This window comes from Priapulus caudatus, unplaced genomic scaffold (assembly GCF_000485595.1).
Source record: "Priapulus caudatus unplaced genomic scaffold, Priapulus_caudatus-5.0.1 Scaffold190, whole genome shotgun sequence".
NCBI lineage: Eukaryota > Metazoa > Priapulida > Priapulimorpha > Priapulimorphida > Priapulidae > Priapulus > Priapulus caudatus.
The window spans coordinates 46,778-65,006 of record NW_014577251.1 but is presented as its reverse complement, the minus strand read 5'-3'; the positions used below and the strand labels follow the sequence as shown (position 1 = coordinate 65,006).

The 18,229-nt window shown below is 40.7% G+C and overlaps 1 protein-coding gene across 1 annotated transcript; it reads right to left on the bottom strand.

The window, feature by feature from the left end:
• Positions 1-3,624: 3,624 nt before the first annotated feature.
• On the bottom strand, positions 3,625-17,996 carry LOC106807014 (sodium- and chloride-dependent GABA transporter ine-like). The gene is made up of 12 exons (XM_014809215.1): positions 17,829-17,996; positions 13,785-13,920; positions 13,001-13,132; positions 9,865-10,081; positions 9,414-9,546; positions 8,786-8,920; positions 7,831-7,934; positions 7,196-7,320; positions 6,713-6,825; positions 5,180-5,281; positions 4,856-5,029; positions 3,625-4,467 (listed from the first exon to the last, which is right to left on the bottom strand). Exons 1-12 carry the CDS (start codon positions 17,994-17,996, stop codon positions 4,246-4,248), a joined length of 1,761 nt encoding a protein of 586 aa, XP_014664701.1. The 3' UTR covers positions 3,625-4,245.
• Between the last annotated feature and the right edge of the window lie 233 nt (positions 17,997-18,229).

Genomic DNA, 18,229 nt, shown 5'->3' with positions numbered 1-18,229 from the left:
TATGATATAAATGTGTCGTGAGAGAGAGGAGAGGAGAGAGAGAGCGAGAGACCGAGATGACCGCTAAGAGACGCAGAGAGAGACAGACAGCAGAGCGAGCACGACAGCCGGTATGGAAAGACATAACAGAGAGACGAAAGCAGTAGAGAGGAGAAGTAGAGTGAGAGAGCACATGATCCCGAGCACGCACGATGAGAGAAAAACAGATTTTGAACATAAAAAAACGTATCTTTTACTGAGAACGTTAAAAAACGTGCAAAACAATATGAGAAAAAAACAACCAGATTTGAAAGCCAAAAAGTGCAATACTTTTCCCCCCTTATACAAAATCCGGGAAATATTTTCGCGGTCGGGTCCCAAGCACACTCCCCCTCCCTCAACAAGTTAGAATAAAATTTCAATTTCGCGCATTCAATCCCGCGTAAAAATCAATATCCCACTCTGCAATAGGTCATTCTAAATTTTTTTGAATAAAGCAAGGATTTAACGTTTCGTGCGCAGGTGATAGATGGGGATTTTGAAAAGTGAAAAAATCGTAATGGGCGAATGCGTCCCACGAATTAAGCCGTGCAGTAAATATAAGTCATTCTGAACGAGTTAGCAGCCATTTTGACAGTAGAGTATGTCACGTTCTCGATTTCTGTAATAATATCCGTTACGGGAGTGTATGAATAGGCAATGACGTATTTGTAGATAAATATCCAGTATTTATTGGTCTGTAAAATATTAATTTTTTCCGCGGTCATTTTCTTCCTGAAAGTAGGGGGCGGATGAAAGTCACCACCTCAATAAGTGTGGTGGAATATACCTACCATCCCCCGCTATCTACGCCCCTGTCAGATGAACCTCATAATTTGACTTTTGATATGCAATATCAAATGTTCATAATGATAATATTTGTTAGGCATTAGCTCTAACACGGTTGCCGGCGAACGATTTTTCTGAAGTGGGGGTGGCTTCAATTTGTTACGCTTCGGAAACAGTGGTGGGCGCAATGCAGGTTTCGAGGGGAGTGGTAAGAAACAGGTGGGGTATTTGCGGGTCTTGCCCCAAGAAAATTGTGATCCCATTTTTCCCTCGCTGAAAGTAGGGGGGATGATTGGTGCACGCCATCCGCCCCACGTCAATAAGCTGGGGAATGCATCCGCCCCATCTCCCCCCGCTATCATACGCCCCCGGTTATTATAGTATGCTAATAGACACACACGCGCACAGTCGCACAGGTCACGCGATTGCGCCCATGCACACACGCGTATTATAGACGTAGCATTACGCGTAATTTAAAACAATTTAGAAGGCAAAATACTTATAGTCTATAGACTGGCTGTACCCTTATCGCATTGATCCTCTGCACCGGCGAAGGTAAGTGCAGAACAGGGAACCTTGCGCCGGTCTAAAGCATCTGTCCGTTCGTTCGTCCGTTCGTCCGTCCGTCCGTCCGTCCGTCCGTTCGTCTGTTATACAAAAAATAAGATAAAACATATAACCTTCATGGTGTCTGTCTCTGTGATACCAAACGATGTATATTTTTGTTGAAATTATGCGTTAAATGTAGGAGTTCGGAGTGACGAGTATTTTAGTATAAAAATAAAATGCCAATTATTCGCTTTAATAATTATAACTGCCCAGTCTCGGTAACTTACAGGTTATAGTAGAGATTACAACGTAACATATAATATATATATATATATACTATATATATATATAATTAATCAAGAGTAGATTAATCAAGGAGACTCGCTATAAACTCTCTTTCCTATTAAATATATGATATATATAACTTATATATATCGCCTTATATATATATATTATATAGTATGAGAAAGAGAGAGAGCGAGAAGAGAGAGAGAGAAAGAGAGAAGAGGAGGGAGAAGAGAAAAAAGATTAGAGACGAGAGAAAGAGAGAGAGAGGAGAGAGAGAGGGAGAAGAAGAGCCGAGAGAGAGAGAGAGAGAAAGAGAGAGATATTGTCGCGTAATACTAATATCTGTTAATACAATATTTACGTCGCAAAATTTACCTAACATAATTATATACACGAAATACACGCCATAGATATAAAGTGAGAAGAAAATGAGCGCACGAGTGCGGATAAACGAGGGCGGGAAGAGGGGAAGAGATTAAGAAAGACATGGAGAGAGACGGATAGAGACAAGTAAGAGAGAGGATCTTATTATATAATATATGTGTTGAAAATAGAAAGCGTATATGCATGCTTAGAGATCTAAAGATATTTCTTTGAGTTTCTGAACATGCAGTGAGATTAGGACTTTAGTAGTAAATACAATTCGTGTTCATTTATTGTCATTTTATTATTGAAACGACCCAAGTGCTTGCATTCATAAGCAGTAATTTTTACACTCAATACCAGATTTACTTTACGCACACACACACACAACCACTGACGCGCGCTGCCGCACGCCCCAAGGCACCGCCGCGGCCGCACGCAGGCTGGACACCACACACACACACACACACACACACACACACGACACACACACACACACACACACACACACACACCAACGACAGGTGCTAATCTACGTAATATATATATATATAGTTATGTGTCAATTAAGCCATATATTACAGATCCTTTCAAGGCATAACATAATTCAAGGCATAAACAAAAATTCGTTTAAAAATGAAATAACGCTAAAATCAGTCCTGGTCGTTTTATCACTGTGAGTATTTTCAAGCGTAGGGTATCTAATCTGGGAATTGAAAAGCAAACAGAAATACTGACTCGGGCTTGCAGCAGTTGCATAGTGTAGAGTATATAGTGCATAGTTCAGAATTTGTACAGTCCAGACGAGACAGTGTATAATAGAAGACCGATTGAACACATTACTCTGTATTTTCTCTAGATTTCTCTAGATTTCTCTATATTATATTTATACGCACGATCGGTTTATATTTAGGTGTTTTATTCACCATACTGTTTTAAGACGGGCGATTCCGTGTTTTTTGACTAAAAATAAAACCTCATTAAGCTAGAACAATCTTCACCTAGGCAATGACGACAACCACATTTATGCGATATCATATATTACTATATGTACAACGCAAATAACGTGATAGTGTAAGAAACGCGTATCCCTATATTTTTATCCTGTGATTCACGAAACCACGATCTAAAAATCTAGATCAAGGGATCTAACCTAGGACCAACTAAACGTAAAGATATCGCTGTAAATCCCAAACAAAATGGCGCGTACGTGACTTTTCTGTGTTAGCGCTATGCTGCCACGTAAAACTAAAATACAGTGACTTCGAGATCCTAGATTTGTCTTGATATAATTCACAGTGAGTGTGCAGTGGGTGATTATATTTAGGCCGTGGCTACGCGTCCGGTCATATATTTCATATGTGAACCCAACTATATTTTTTCAGTAAAAAACAATCAAACAATAAGTTTTTACCATAATATTACTTACCTTATGGTATCTATAAAAAATGTTTTTGGTAACGTTTTGAAGGCAAATTATCAAGTCCCAGTAAAATCACCGATTTGAAAGGGCGGGGGCGTGGCCTAATCGTGACGTGGATTTGGGAATCTGTGCTGAGCTTTGTAATGGATGACCGGACGCGTAGCTACTGCGTTATATTTATCAAGATAATTAAGTCTTTGGCGAGAATGAAAGAGCGCGGAAACTTCCTTGTCTGTTTCTAGGGTTTCGACCGTAGCGGGAACAAATGGGCTGCACCGGTAAAGCTACCGCAGAGCGTGCGTGTAGGCTACTCAGTGTTTCCTATTCACACGACCGTAATAAAAAATCGTGCGTGCATATGCGTATATAAATAATATGTGGACGTATTTGTCTTGCATTTACTTTGGCGGTTATTTGATGAAAGTTTTTATGGTTCATCCATAGCAGAGTTAGATCAGCTCTTCATCACAGTAGACTGTTGTCTTTGTCCACATAATTAGAGGAGAATGACTGGCTAGTTAATAATATTCGCATCAATATTGAAATGCATGGAATCGGAGTCATTCGCTGTGAGTGGCTGATTGTGGTCGGAGCATTCTCTTTGTACATAGCGCACCATGTGTGAAGTGAACCATTTCTCTTGAACGACAACTGTCTTTTTTTCCCATAATACCAACCTACCTGTATACATAGTTGCGGAGACTACTTACAATATAGAGTGAGTAAACTATCCTATAGATATTCGGACATTTCATTCGATACTAAAATATAGCGGCACCTTCTTTACATTATCTTGATAACATCAACCGCTATAACTAATATCTTTCACCGCGGTCATCACAGGTGAAGGTTATTGGCCCATTGGACACATTGTCCACGTCCATAGTGTACGAAACTCTTTCGTGGAGTTCCATGTTCCAGCCAAGGAGTTCGCTCGTTGATTTAAACAACGTTGCTGATGTGGTAGCTCTTTGTAATTCACGCTGTTCCACGGCTGGACCCCAATCCCACTCTGGCTCAGATATATCTTTCAAGACCTATAACACATGAAAGACCAGCGTTATTGACTGTAGTCTACACTATGCAGATAGTACACGCCTGGTCTCTGAAGGAAGCCGTGCGATTTGTTTTTAAAGACATATATTATCAGAAGATTATATGTTATCATCTCGATGCTATTCAATTTCTTCTTATATAAGAATGCCGAGCTATCATGAACACGCCAGTGCTAGATGCCTCGAATTGTTGCACAGCAGGATTTAATTCTGTCCGTACGTACAGAGGGCACTCCGTACCGTATTTAATAGTTGGCTGTAATCACTGAGCTGTATAAAATAACAGCTACGGTGGCTGTGATACAGGAACCGACTCAGATAGCATGCAAGCCAGGGTACTGGTTTACCAAGAATTATATCAATAACTTACCGACCATGCTCCTCCTTTGCAGAACGTATACAGGAATACGACAATAATAATGAGCACGGGTATTCCAGCGATAGACCATTCTATCGCCATGGCCCAGTCTGGGTATTCGTAAACTCCGCTTGGCATTTCGTACACGACCGGATGATATTGCACTAAACTCATTATGAGAATAAACTAGAAAAATAAACATGCGATGGATTAGTAGTAAGAATTCAAAAGAGTAGTAGTTGGTAGAGATCGGCAAATTGATATCTGCGCTAGTAATGTAGAACTGTCAAACTGAGTATAAATCTGTGACTGTGACTGTGATTTAAGTATACTTACTAATAGGACGGCTGGGGCAATGAACCTCCAACAGATACGCCAGTAAACTCCTGGGCTTTTGTCGATCATTTGCTGAATGTCCTCACAAAATTTACGTGTACCCTTGACATCGGTATAACATGTATAACTGACTCTATTAACGCAGATAATTATATATAACGGCAGACAGTGAACAGGCATTCATATATTTCTATGGGGTGGTGTGTGTGTGTGTGGGTGTCAGGGTGTAACTTTTCTCTGCCGCCCCGATCTTGGGCTTTTAAATTAGAACATCTTTCATTATGTCGGTATTATATTCGCGTTTTTTCAGGCACCACCCTTGCGTTATCCTACTGTGAACGCTAAGTAGCTGCTAGGGTAATTACAAGTATCTACTAGATATATATCTCGGTGAGATATGGATGAGTTCCGCTTACCGTAGAGTCGGTGTACACGCGATGCAGTTTTCACGGATCGATAACGAGCTTTGAGGAGAGAATGTGCAGGACCTGCACTCTTCCGAATCCACGTGATTGACCGTAGTCATTCGTCTCTGGTTGTGTGTTTGTTGTTGTGTGGGAGACTTTCCCAGCTCAGTTATATATGAGCAGTTATATATACAGGTAAATTCGGTAATTAATGAAACTAAATTGGTCATTTTCAAGCGAGCATGCATGTATTAGATGTTTTAAAGAAGTTGGTTTTCAGCAGTTATGGGGGATTTCTAGAGGGTGTTAGTACTGCTCCCCTTTGCACACAAACCGCCACATACCACGAATTATAGTCATATGAGCTGTGTATAGCCATGACCAAGTACTGCAGAGTTGCACTGCAACGGACAACCGTGAGGGCGGTATCAGATGTCACTACTGACCTGCTCGATGGGCTCGTCTGGGTGAAGTGTGTGTGTCTGGTTAGAGGGGTATTATAAAAAGCGAGCGCACTGAGTAGCCAGGTTCACTCATGCGCAAGTTAGAAACAGCATACAGCCGGCAGGAAGCTTCTGAGAATCGTTGTTTTCTTCTGCTCACGCGTGCTCATGCATGTGCATGACCTGGAAATCATCTGTCAATGTTCGCGTCGAACATCCCGTCTCCATTCATGGAGATAACGTGAATTGGTAGAGAAACGTCTTGCCAGATATACTACGCTATGTGTTACTCTAAATGTGATCGCGCATGCGCTTGCGCTGCGCGCGGGTGTGGTGTGTGGGTGTGTGTGAGTCGAGCGGCGTATATTGATGTCGTGTGGCGCTGATGGTCGTGTGTGTGCGGGTGGGCTCCATACAGCTCACCTATTGTGCTGTGGTGTGTGTGTGCGTGCGTGCGTACGTGCATGCGTGCGTGTGTGCGTGCATGTGTGTAAAGGGTGAGTGCGCGTGTGTCATAGCATGCTAAACTTTGACATATGCAACGCGATTAGAGTATCAGAACAAAGTAATGCAGGTCATTCCATGGTTCCGACGCTGCGCGCAGCATACCACGTGTATGGCATGCAATCTAATTAATAATGACAAAATCTCGCTGTACGTGAAATTTTTTAGAATTGGACTACCTGCGTTCCGAAGCCCAACACGAGCATCATCATGAAAAAGAGAATTGCCCATAATGTAGGCAGGGGCATCTGAGCGATTCCTTCTGGGTAGACCACGAACACGAGACCAGGCCCTGAAAACGTAAGTGCACCAAGAAGGAATTGTTGCGATTTGTTTTAATGATACAGACATATATTGCAGCTTGTAAACGTGGTGGTGGACAACATTTAAAAAATAAAATACAGTGATTCTTGCAGAACGGCATTAATTATTATTACTAAATAAATTGTATTCGTATTCGAATTACGAGTAGAATTGACTGTATTCCTTTTTAATTTCGTCAGAATTCACATTTTTGCCAAGGTTGATGGCATGAATTCGTATAACAATCGCGCAATACTAGATAACCAGCAGCGCTTAAAGGAATCAGTAAGATACGTCGTGTCTATAGACTCACAACCCCGGTGTCGTCTGTATAAGTAATGGTTTGATGTAGACCATACCTTGTTCAGCAACATCAGCCACATCCACTCCTTTTTGTAGGGCCATGAAGCCTAGCACGGAAAATATAACTAGTCCGGCATAGAGACTGGTTCCCAAACTTATTAACGGAATCGCTATAGCATCTCTACAATGAAACATAAATCGTGTTTAATCGGAGGCCTTCCCGCTACAACTCTCATTCCCCTCTTACCCTCTCTCTCTCTCTCTCTCTCTTTCTCTCTCTCTCTCTCTCTCTCTCTCTCGCTCCTCTTCTCTCTCTCTTCTCTCCTCTCTCTCTCTCTATCTCTCTCTTCTCTCTCTCTCACTGTCCCCCTCTCTTTCTCTTTCTCTCTTTCTCTCTCTCTTCTCTCTCTCTCTCTCTCGCTGTCCCACTCTCTTTTCTCTCTCTTAATGTCCCCCTCTCTTCTATCTCTCGCTGTCCCCCTCTCTTTCTCCTCTCTCATCTCTCACTGTCCCTCTCTTTCTCTCTCTTCTCTCTCTCCTCCTCTCTCTCCTCTCTCTCTCGCTGTCCCTCTCGTTCTTTTTTCTCTTCTCTCTCTCTCTCTCTCTCTCTCTCTCGCTCTCATCCCCGCTCACCCTTCTCTCTCCCTCTCTCTCTGTCGTAAATGTTTTTATATGCGTTGTTGTTACCTACCTTATTACATTATTATTGAAGTTACTGAAGCTCGACATGGCTATAAGTCCGCCTGTGCAGGAGCTGAGTGCATAGAACGTCTGCACGGCTGCATCCCGCCACACCTGACGGCCGCGTAGTAAAGTAGCATTAGTCCGACACCGCCCCGCACGATAGACCCGGTTAGACAGCTTATGAAATACGGTATTTGCGAAATACCGAATCTGAGACAAATACGCGGCCGAGCGTTCACACGCTGATTCGCGGCTCCAGAAATACGGTATTTGCGAGCTGCGAGCTGCTTTAAATAATCAAGAGAACAATGCGAAATAAACAATGCAATGCGCACCAACTCGCCGATAATACGTAGAGTGGTCCACGCGCTCGACAGTTCCACTCGCGTTACACTGGAACTGTCGAGCGCGCGACGCAGTCTATAAAATACGCGGCTCCAGAACCCGTATTTAGCGTCACACGAGGAAATGCTCGCGGTCCAAGAAATCCGGTATTTCTCTAGCACGCGCAAATTATTCGGGGTCTGGGAAGCCTCGATTTACATGAAATACCGGATCTGTTTTAATAGCGTATTTCTCGGGCCTCGTATTTTGTCTCGTGTGAACGCTAAATACCGGATTTCTTGCTACGTGTGAACGCGGCTCATGTCAATGCTGCTCTTATGTTGGGGCGCATGCATATACCGACGACTAACGTCACGAATTATATATATTGGGCAACGCGTTACTCATCACAGCCTATATATTGCTATTTATATTTATTTGTGCATTTCTCTGCATTTTGCCCATGTGTTCATCTATAATTTAGTGAGGAAGGTTTCTTTATATATTTTTCTATATTTTGCATATATATATTATTCAATATTTATCTGTACATATTTTGTTCGATTGTCGTACTATTCTACCAAAAGCAAAAAAAATCACGCAAATAACAATCAAGTCTTTGGGTCATCGCAAATTACCTTCATCTCTATAAGTCTGTCCCACTCGGGTCTAAGGAAGTACAGGATGCCGTCAATAGCTCCATCTAACATCAGTCCGTTTATGAGCAGAGCGGTCAGCATGACATAGGGGAAAGTGGCAACGAAATAAACCACCTGCGCCATGTTACAAAACGTTAATATAATTACACGAACCGACTCCGTATCGATATATTTTACGACTGCAAGAAAGCTGGCTGGCTTGACGTTGCGTATCTAGCCCATGTTGCATAAAAACAATAGAAGGTAGGTTTCGAGTATGTAACGTTGGCAGTGGGTGACCATGCAGGCGGGGAAAACAACGTGATGGAGAGTGAGGGTCGGTTGTAATGGCTGCATGCATGCGACAGGAAATGTAACAGGTATGGGATTTGTTTTGCAATAGGCGGAGATACTGCTGAGGGGCGATAGAATGGAGAGTAGGATGGGAATTGGTGCATGTGGAGAAGCATAATGGTAACATTATATACGGTGTATTATACGGGGATGTGACAAATCACGTGTCGAGTGAATCGATTTGATCATAAATATTCGAATAGGAATCTAATATTATAAATTGAGAATATAACAGGAGATGAATCGTTTTAGATACACTCTCCCCGATTCGTACCTTTCCCATAGATCCAACACCTTTAATGAGAACCAGAAATACTATGAGCCATGCCACGGCTAATGTTGCCACCAGCATTGGTTGGATGTCACCGGGGTCGTCTATCCCACTCGATATATTGAGGACTTTATTGCTATTGCAATGGAAGAGTAGAGGATGTGTATTATAGTAATGTGCCATCTACAACTACCTATACAATCGCTCGGTTAAAATATAGCCTGACGGTTTAGAGTAACGCTGCCGATCAATATAGTATATCCCTCTTAATTCAGGCAATTTGAGGACTTAATGTGGCATGCATTCTAGTGAGTGAGGTGGCCCCGCAACCTATATTCTTGTACATTGTTCTATCAAACTGCGCATGAGAACGCATTGTAGTAGACACATGGTACATTTACATCTAGTAGCAGCGATTCACTAATTAAAATGTTATTCCAACTTTGATGCGTACTAAAAATATTCTTCAGCTGGAGTAAATTGTTGGGTGCTATTAGCTCCATCTTGGGTGCTATTAATCTGGCAGCTTGGGGTGTTCCACGGGTTATCACAGTTATCCCACGGCACTTCTGCTCTCATGGAGTCGAACAGAAAGTAGATGGAGTAGGCTATGATGACGTTGTAGTAGAGGGCCACCGTCAATTCTATCACAACCGACGCTATTCCAAGACCTGGAGTAGCAATAGGCGGGCGGTATTAAGAGCACGTTGCAATGACACTTATCATCTAATGAAAGGCGTAGACTTACTGGTTGAGGCAATCATAAAATACAACAAAATAACACTCAGTAGATTTCATGCGATGGTATATATATAGCTACGCGCATATGCACCCGTGTTTTGAGGCTTCGTCCTCGCTCTCTGCATTCTAGCTCGGAAGAGCCTGTAATTAATGCGTACTAAGCAAACGAACGACTGCCCAAAGCATCGAGTAATCCGAATATTTACGATTGCTTAATTTTTTTATATTCATTTATTTTCGGTGTGTGGATGTCATATCATTTTTTATTATTTTATTATTTTTTCGTATTTTTTTTTTGTTATCCATTATTCCATTACTAATTCATCATTTTCTTTTTTATGATTTTGTTGATATATTTTTTGAATTTATATTTGTTCTAGATTTTTTTTTTTAATTAATTATTTCTATATTTTTTTATTTATTATATATTTAATTATATTCATTCATTATAGTTTTCACACTTTCTTAGGCCTTTGTTTTTTATTCTATATTTTGTTATTTATACTTATAATTTTTGTTATAGAGATTATAATTAATATAAGTTTAAGAGGATTGTGGTGAATTTTTATTTTTATTTTTTACCTAGATTCGATATGTTATTTCTGAGGTGTAATGAGGTATTGTTTTGTTTTTATTATGTGATTGTAGGCTAAAGTTACTCTTTGAAGATGTTTTATTTTTTTTCTTATTAGTTTTAGATTCTACCATTTTTGTGTAATTGCCATGTGGTTTTTAGTGACTTGTTTTTCTACCTTGTTTTTATTAACTATGCTCACTACGTATTTTATGATAGTTAAGTTCGTATTTGATTTTCTTGTGCACGTGTTATGGTGGTCGTACGACTAAGTTAGATGGTTTTTGTTTTCATGTTTGTTTCTTTTAATTTTTGATTGTCATTTTTTTTTTTTCAATATATATATTATTTTTACTCATTCCTTCTATATTTATTTGTTAATTTTTTTTTTTTTATATGTTTTATTTATTTTAATTTTTATTATTTCTTTGTGATTTATTTTATTGAATTTTCATTTAATTTTATATAATAATTTTAATTTGTATATTTTTTTGATTATTATATGTTTATTTTTAATTTAAAAAATAAATTTTAAATTGTATTTTCATATTTTTAGATATTTTTTTAATTATTTTTTTTTTATTTGTATTTTTTATCATAATGTTTTTTATCATATATTTTTATTTATTATTCATGATTTTACTTCCACTTTTATTATTATTATTATTAATATTCATATTTTATTTATTTATTTTTAGTATTTTAGAATTATTTTTTATTGTTTTCGTTTATTTATTTAAATTTTTTTATTTTTATATATTTTTTTATCTTTTTATTTTTATCATTTATTTTTCATTTATATCTATTCATTTCTATATTTTTTTGTTTTTTTTTTTTTTTTATAATTTTTTTTTTATTTTTTATTATTTAAATTATTATTTATTTATGCTTTTTTTGCACCCGGAAAAAAGTTCTAAATTTAGATAGCGACCAGCGAAGCGGGAGAATCGCTAATTTTTATGCAAGTCTCTCGTGTAGCGTGACACACACACACACACACACACAACACACACACACACACACACACACACACACACAATACTCACGCACGCACGCACACACACCACAACACACACACACACACCACACACCACACACACACACACACACACACACACACGCACACGCACGCACGCACGCACGCCACGCACAACACACCACACACACACACACACAACACACACACACACACACCATATATATATTAGTATATATATCTATATATTATATAATATACTATACTATATATATACGGTATATCTAGGTTTATAGTCGAAACTTTGACCAGGCGACTTCTGCCTCTAACGGCAAAGGTACAAAGGTTAGATTCCCGCAACCTACTTGTCGTATATTCTCATATAATGTTAGCGACAAATTAGGTCATTTTTAGTTATTTTTGTATGAAATGGTTTAGATAATAGTGTGCTACTGTTTTCACAATCAAGGAATACATGATTTAGTAGGAGATTTAACCATCTTAGACTTTACTACAATGTCCGTGTTTGCGCATGCGTGCGCGTGTGTTTGCGTCTATTCGTACATGCGCGCGCGCGCGCGTCGTGTGTGTGTGTGTGTGTGTGTAGTGTGTGTGTGTGTGTGTGTGTGTGTGTGTGGTGTGTGTTGTGTGTGTGTAGTGTTTGTGTGTGTGTGTGGTGTGGTGTGTGTGTGTGTGTGTGTGTGCGCTGCGCGTGTGTGTGCGTCGTGTGCGTGTGTCGCGTCATATGGCGTGTCGCGCGACGCGCGCCGGCGGGGGGTGCTGTGTGTGTGGTGTGTGTGTGTGTGTGTGTGTGTGTGTGTGTGTGTGTGTGTGTGTGTGTGTGTGTGTGTGTGTGTGTGTGTGTGTGTGTGTGTGTGTGTGTGTGTGTGTGTGTGTGTGTGTGTGTTTGTGTTTGGGTGGAGGTGAGTGCGTATGCGTGCGTGTGCGTGTGCGTGTGCTTGTGCGTCCGTGTACGTGGACGTATGCGTATGCGTGTGCGTGTGCATACGTGCGTGTGTGTGTGTGTGTGAGTGAGCGCGTGTTCGTGTGTGTGCGTGTATGTGTGCGCATATGCGTGTGCGTGTGCGTGTGCACGCGTGTGCATGTGCGCTGTTGTGTATAGGTGTATGTACGCGCGTGTATTAGAAAAAAATTTAATGATGGTTTACTGAGTACAATTTCTTCACATTTGATAACATTTTAATTGGGGTGTAATCAAACATTAATGTTATAACACGTTGCGTCTGAAAAATGTGTCTCATCATTCATAATTGTCTCATAACTTACGAAGTGTATTACCTCTGAAAATAGGGCATATTTTCCATATGCCGATGGGCCCGATACTCGCAAACTGTCCTAGTGAAATCTCCATCAAAAATATCGGCATTCCGACGAAAACCAACATTATACAGTATGGTATCAGAAAGGCTCCTGCAAAACATTTGTTTAGGATATATTCACAAACCAGACAAACATCAATCATCATTATGCAATATGCTTATCACAAAGGCTTCTGTAAAGACAACCGTCAATATATACTTCTAAACCCGAATACGCAAGCGGTAACGTTTCGTTAGATCGTACTGCAGATCGTACTGATATTGAGTGGCCGTTCTGACGAAATAATATGGCGTGTCTGCGGGAACGCCTCTCGACGACATAGGGCAAGGAATTTCCATCTATTCTTCGCGATTGGGCGGCAGTCCATCGTGGGAGATTAACATATTTAAAAGCTGTCTGGCCGAGGCCTCTAGATCTGTAGAGCACTATATTGTACAGATAGATACACAGCTCTCATCGCGCGTATAGCGATTACAGTTAACGCGCTACTGTGCCAGCTCCTTTATCAAACGAAAAGTATATCTTCAATTGCCGAATATCGCAAAGCTAACAAAAACATGCGTCTTTAAAATGCAATATAATATGTTAGGCCAAGGATTAAGTGGTATTCGCACGTATGATATATATTTATCCACACGAACTTCTAGTTACGGCAGTATCTTGTACTCTATTGGAGGATTATGCAAACAGGTATACGCGATACAGGCAACGATAACGCAGCACCTTCACGCAATCGTATTACCTCCGCCATTTTTGTATACCAAATATGGAAAGCGCCACACATTTCCCAGTCCAACGGAATAGGCGACGCAGGTAAAGAAAAATTCGGCTTGATTTCCCCACGCGCCTCGCACCTCCGGCGCGTCGTCTTGCTTAACCTATAGAAAGGTAAGGCGGTGAGATAACGTACAACAGCCGCCTCGCGTCTACATCTACGCAAAAACACGCTATACGTATACACACGCACGAACACACGCATGCGGGCACACATGCACACAAGCACGTACACACGAATACCCCGACCCAGCCCCACGTACAGACACGCGGGCGCGCATGCACGCACGGCCAAACAAACATACTCGTTTCTATATCTAATTGTCTATATAACTTAAATAATGTATAGGTATGTGCTTAACGCTGTTATAATGGGTTTTCTCACACATAATATAGTCAGTTGATGTCGACAGACGCGAGCTTGCCCATATATAATAGCAGGAGCGTATAATGACAAATATATTGTCGTTATATTTTGTCATTTGTCATTGTCATTGTCATTGTCATTGTCATTGTCATTGTCATTTGTCATTGTCATTTGTCATTGTCATTTGTCATTTGTCATTGTCATTTGTCATTTGTCATTTGTCAAATATATTTGTCATTATACGCTCCTGATAATAGGCATATACGTAGTGTGATAATTCGCATTTGGATTGGTGTCCCCAGCGGTGCGCAATGCAGCGATTGGCTATGTGGGCTGTGAGGCTAGGCCCAGGGTTGTCTGGCGAATGAACCTGATACGCGAGGTGACTGCTCGCTAGTCCTACGGCCCAATAGTCCGAAAACCCACTAGTCCGAAAACCCACAGGGGATGGGGTATCGATCTATAGTCCTAATGTTTAATTAATTAATTAATTATTTATTTTTTAATTAATTAATTTTTTATTTTAATTTTAATTTTTAATTTTAATTTTAATTTTTTATTTTAATTTTTTATTTTAATTTCAATTTTTTCGTTCTTATAATCTCGGCGTATATATATCAAATAATTCCAGGTATGATAATAAAACTCGCGATGAAACTCTGTTATATTACTTTACTCTTGTGCATGCAGTCCTATACTGTTGTTGTTGTTGTTGTTGTTGTTGTCGTTGTTATCATTACTACTGCTGTTGTTTCTGTTTTAATGGGGCATCATAGTGTGTCTACGCAGGAAGAGGTGGGGACATCTTGGGTATCCGAACTTTGAAGCTTACTCAAGAGTCAAGCATACGAACGCGCGATTTCGCGTACTTACCCAAATCAAATAATAATAGTTACCGCATGATGGCTGTCACATTAGTGGACACATATCATATCAGATTCGACGCTACGGTATTGGACTCCACAGACTGGGACACGAGCTAGGTAAAGCTTGTTGACGAGATGAGTCGACCAATTCACGTGAAATTATGACTAATCAGACAAGAGATATTTTCAATCACCGACGTACTAACAGTGATTTGATAATTCTTGATTTGATTTGATGATTTGATAAGTGACTTGACAGTGATTTGGTTATCTGATTTGATATATCTAGTAGATATATACTTTTGATGGTTATTTTTAGTAGTACATTGTTAGTAATAGTTTTGTTTACTATTACTATTACTATTACTATTACTATTACTATTGCACGCAAAGTCGTATTGAACGGTTCTCTAATTTCTGAGACGGTGATTTGATCTGATGAGAGTGATTGATTGATCTGATGACTTGATCTGATGACTTGATCTGATGACAGTGATTTGATAAGTGACTTTGACAGTGATTTGATAATCTGATTTGATATATCTAGTAGATATATACTTTTGATGGCTATTTTTAGTAGTACATTGTTAGTAATAGTTTTGTTTATTAACACGCAAAGTCGTATTGAACGGTTCTCTAATTTCTTGGACGTTTTTACTTTTTAGCAATTATCGAACTTCACGTTCAGCCATGGATTTACTACAGGTGACAAGCGGCTAGGCTTATGAAGAACCCGCAGAAACCACGCAGGTCTACATCAACCGCACCAGTGTGACATCGTATATCTAGAGCACGTCTCTATCGATGTGTTTTGCTTTAGTCAGTAAGGAGCGAGAAGTCGCTGGAGCTAGTCCGTTCGAGCGTTCAACCGTTAACGGATGCCGCGTGTGCAGGCTGTAATGTCTGTCGCCTTTGTCATTCCGTCAACTGTATAACTATCACCCTATTTTCACGCTCACGTTCTTCGGTTTTTCGATCACACGTCTTTCTCTCGCTCTCATTTTCCCTTCCTCTGGCTTACATCTCTTTTCGTTCCCGACTCTCACTCTCTCTCTCTCCCTCTCGCTATCAATCACATTCCTTACTGTTCCCCCGCTTTCCTTCTTTTTCCATCCGTCTCGCTTCCACCTCCTCTCTCTTTCTCTCGCCTCCCTCAATGTATATATATCCGCATGTTTTTATTTACACACACATAGGCCTACATACGCACACCCACACACGTGCGTTGGCGTGCGTGTTTGCAGGCGCGCAATCCATTTTGAAATGTGGGGGAACACCGGGTAGCGAGACGCGAAGTGGGTGCCTGAAATTTTTGAAATTAGACCCTTCAATGCGTTTTCCTGGCGAAGTAGAGGGGGGGGTCGCCGACCCGTGGACCCCCCCTGTACATCGCCCCTGCAGCAACACACCACACACACACACACACACACGCACACACACCAGCACACACACACACACACACACACATCACGATTTGCATTTGGTTTGGTAATAAGATTGACGAAAAAAAGGTGTCGCCATGCAGTTTCATAAAAATCAAGAAAACAAAAAAGGCAGGAAGAAACCAAAGAATCATTTGGTGTTGAGGCGTGGACAACAAAACTATATTGGTCCGTTATTATTGTTGTGTCAGTCATATCATATATGGCGTGTATATAGTATTCATCACATTTGCAATGAAAATTACATTATTAAAACCCGATGCTCTAAGTTACTCGTGTCCTCTTGGCGTGAATTAGCTCGTGTTCCAACTTAATCGCATTGAAATCAGTGGGTTTCTAATGTGAGTGATTATCTGCCTAAACTTTCATAAACATACTTTTTTAGCGTCATCTGACATAGTCAGATGCCAGCTATGTAGAATCGCTTGATCGTCCCGTCGCGTCGTCGCCGTCGTCGCGTCGCAACAGTTGGGCCACAAATCTTAACGGCGCGTCGAGCGTACGGTCAGCCGAAAAAATTTATTCGGCCCGATTGGGGGGGGGATGCGTCAAAACGAGTGGGCTGTTCGAAGCTGGGGGTCCAAAGGTCAAAGTGCAAAGAGAAGTAAAAGAGGCGGAACGATCACTCCTTAACTTAGGTCTAGGGGAAATGCAGAATTGCGGCAGCAAATCTAAACGGCTCGACCTAGGCTCGTGATAGTCGGTGTTATAGGCATCATGGTAGGAAAAGGCACACTGTGCCGAAATTGAGGATCAGGCAGGTTAAAGGTTCAATGGCACAGGCAGATTTTAGACATTTCTGAGGACATGGTGCTGAACGAGCGATTGAAAAACTTTTTTGTTCAGCGTGACGCTGAGCATTTTTAGGGCATTATTGAGAAGACCATGAAATCTACTTTCGCTGAACATGCGAAAGAGTAAGTGTCAAGATAACCTTTTGACGCCTCAGAGGAGGGTTAAACATGGATTTGTTAACTGTCTGTTAGAAAGAATTGTGACTGCCGGTTGCTAGTGAGAATCTATACATGCCTGGATGTATGAGGCTACAATGTGCAGCAGTGAAATTTCAAAAGGCTAAATTTTGTTAGAAGAAGGTTTATGTGCTCTTAAATCGTATAATTTATATGGGGCATTCTGTAGTGTCAGTAGTTACATGTAACGTATGGGCCACTGCCAGTGGCTACTGGCCAAGTGCAATGTGTTGTGGTAGCTGAGTGGAGTTTTTGCCTAATAGTGTTACAGGTGGCAGCTCTCTATTGCGCAGCGCTGTAGGCTTGCAGTAGGTTAAATGGATGAGTGCTTACCTAATTCTGTCTTGCAGATAGTTGTTGCACTACGTCTGATGGAGACTTCCATCCTTTAATCTGAACACTTAAAACGTACGCGCCATCTCGTGCAACTCTTTCATAACGATCCTCGAACGCATTCTCTTGTGAAGAAGCGTTCCTGACTAGCCACTTCCCTTGTGCATTCCACTTGTTTTCGGCCGTGTTATGTGAACACATGTTGGGACTAACAGGGTTTACTAGAATCCCACACGTCCACCACAGAACGTCACCGCAGATAGACGGTTACGATGAGCGCTGTCGCTCTGACGGCACTTGTCTTGATGAATTTCTGCGATAAGATTATTTATATAAGAAAAAATAACAGTGTATAAAACAGAAACGCGTGACTAAATTTATCAGGAGACACAGATTTTCTTAAGTTGTGCATGACCTTATTTATGCCTCTAAAC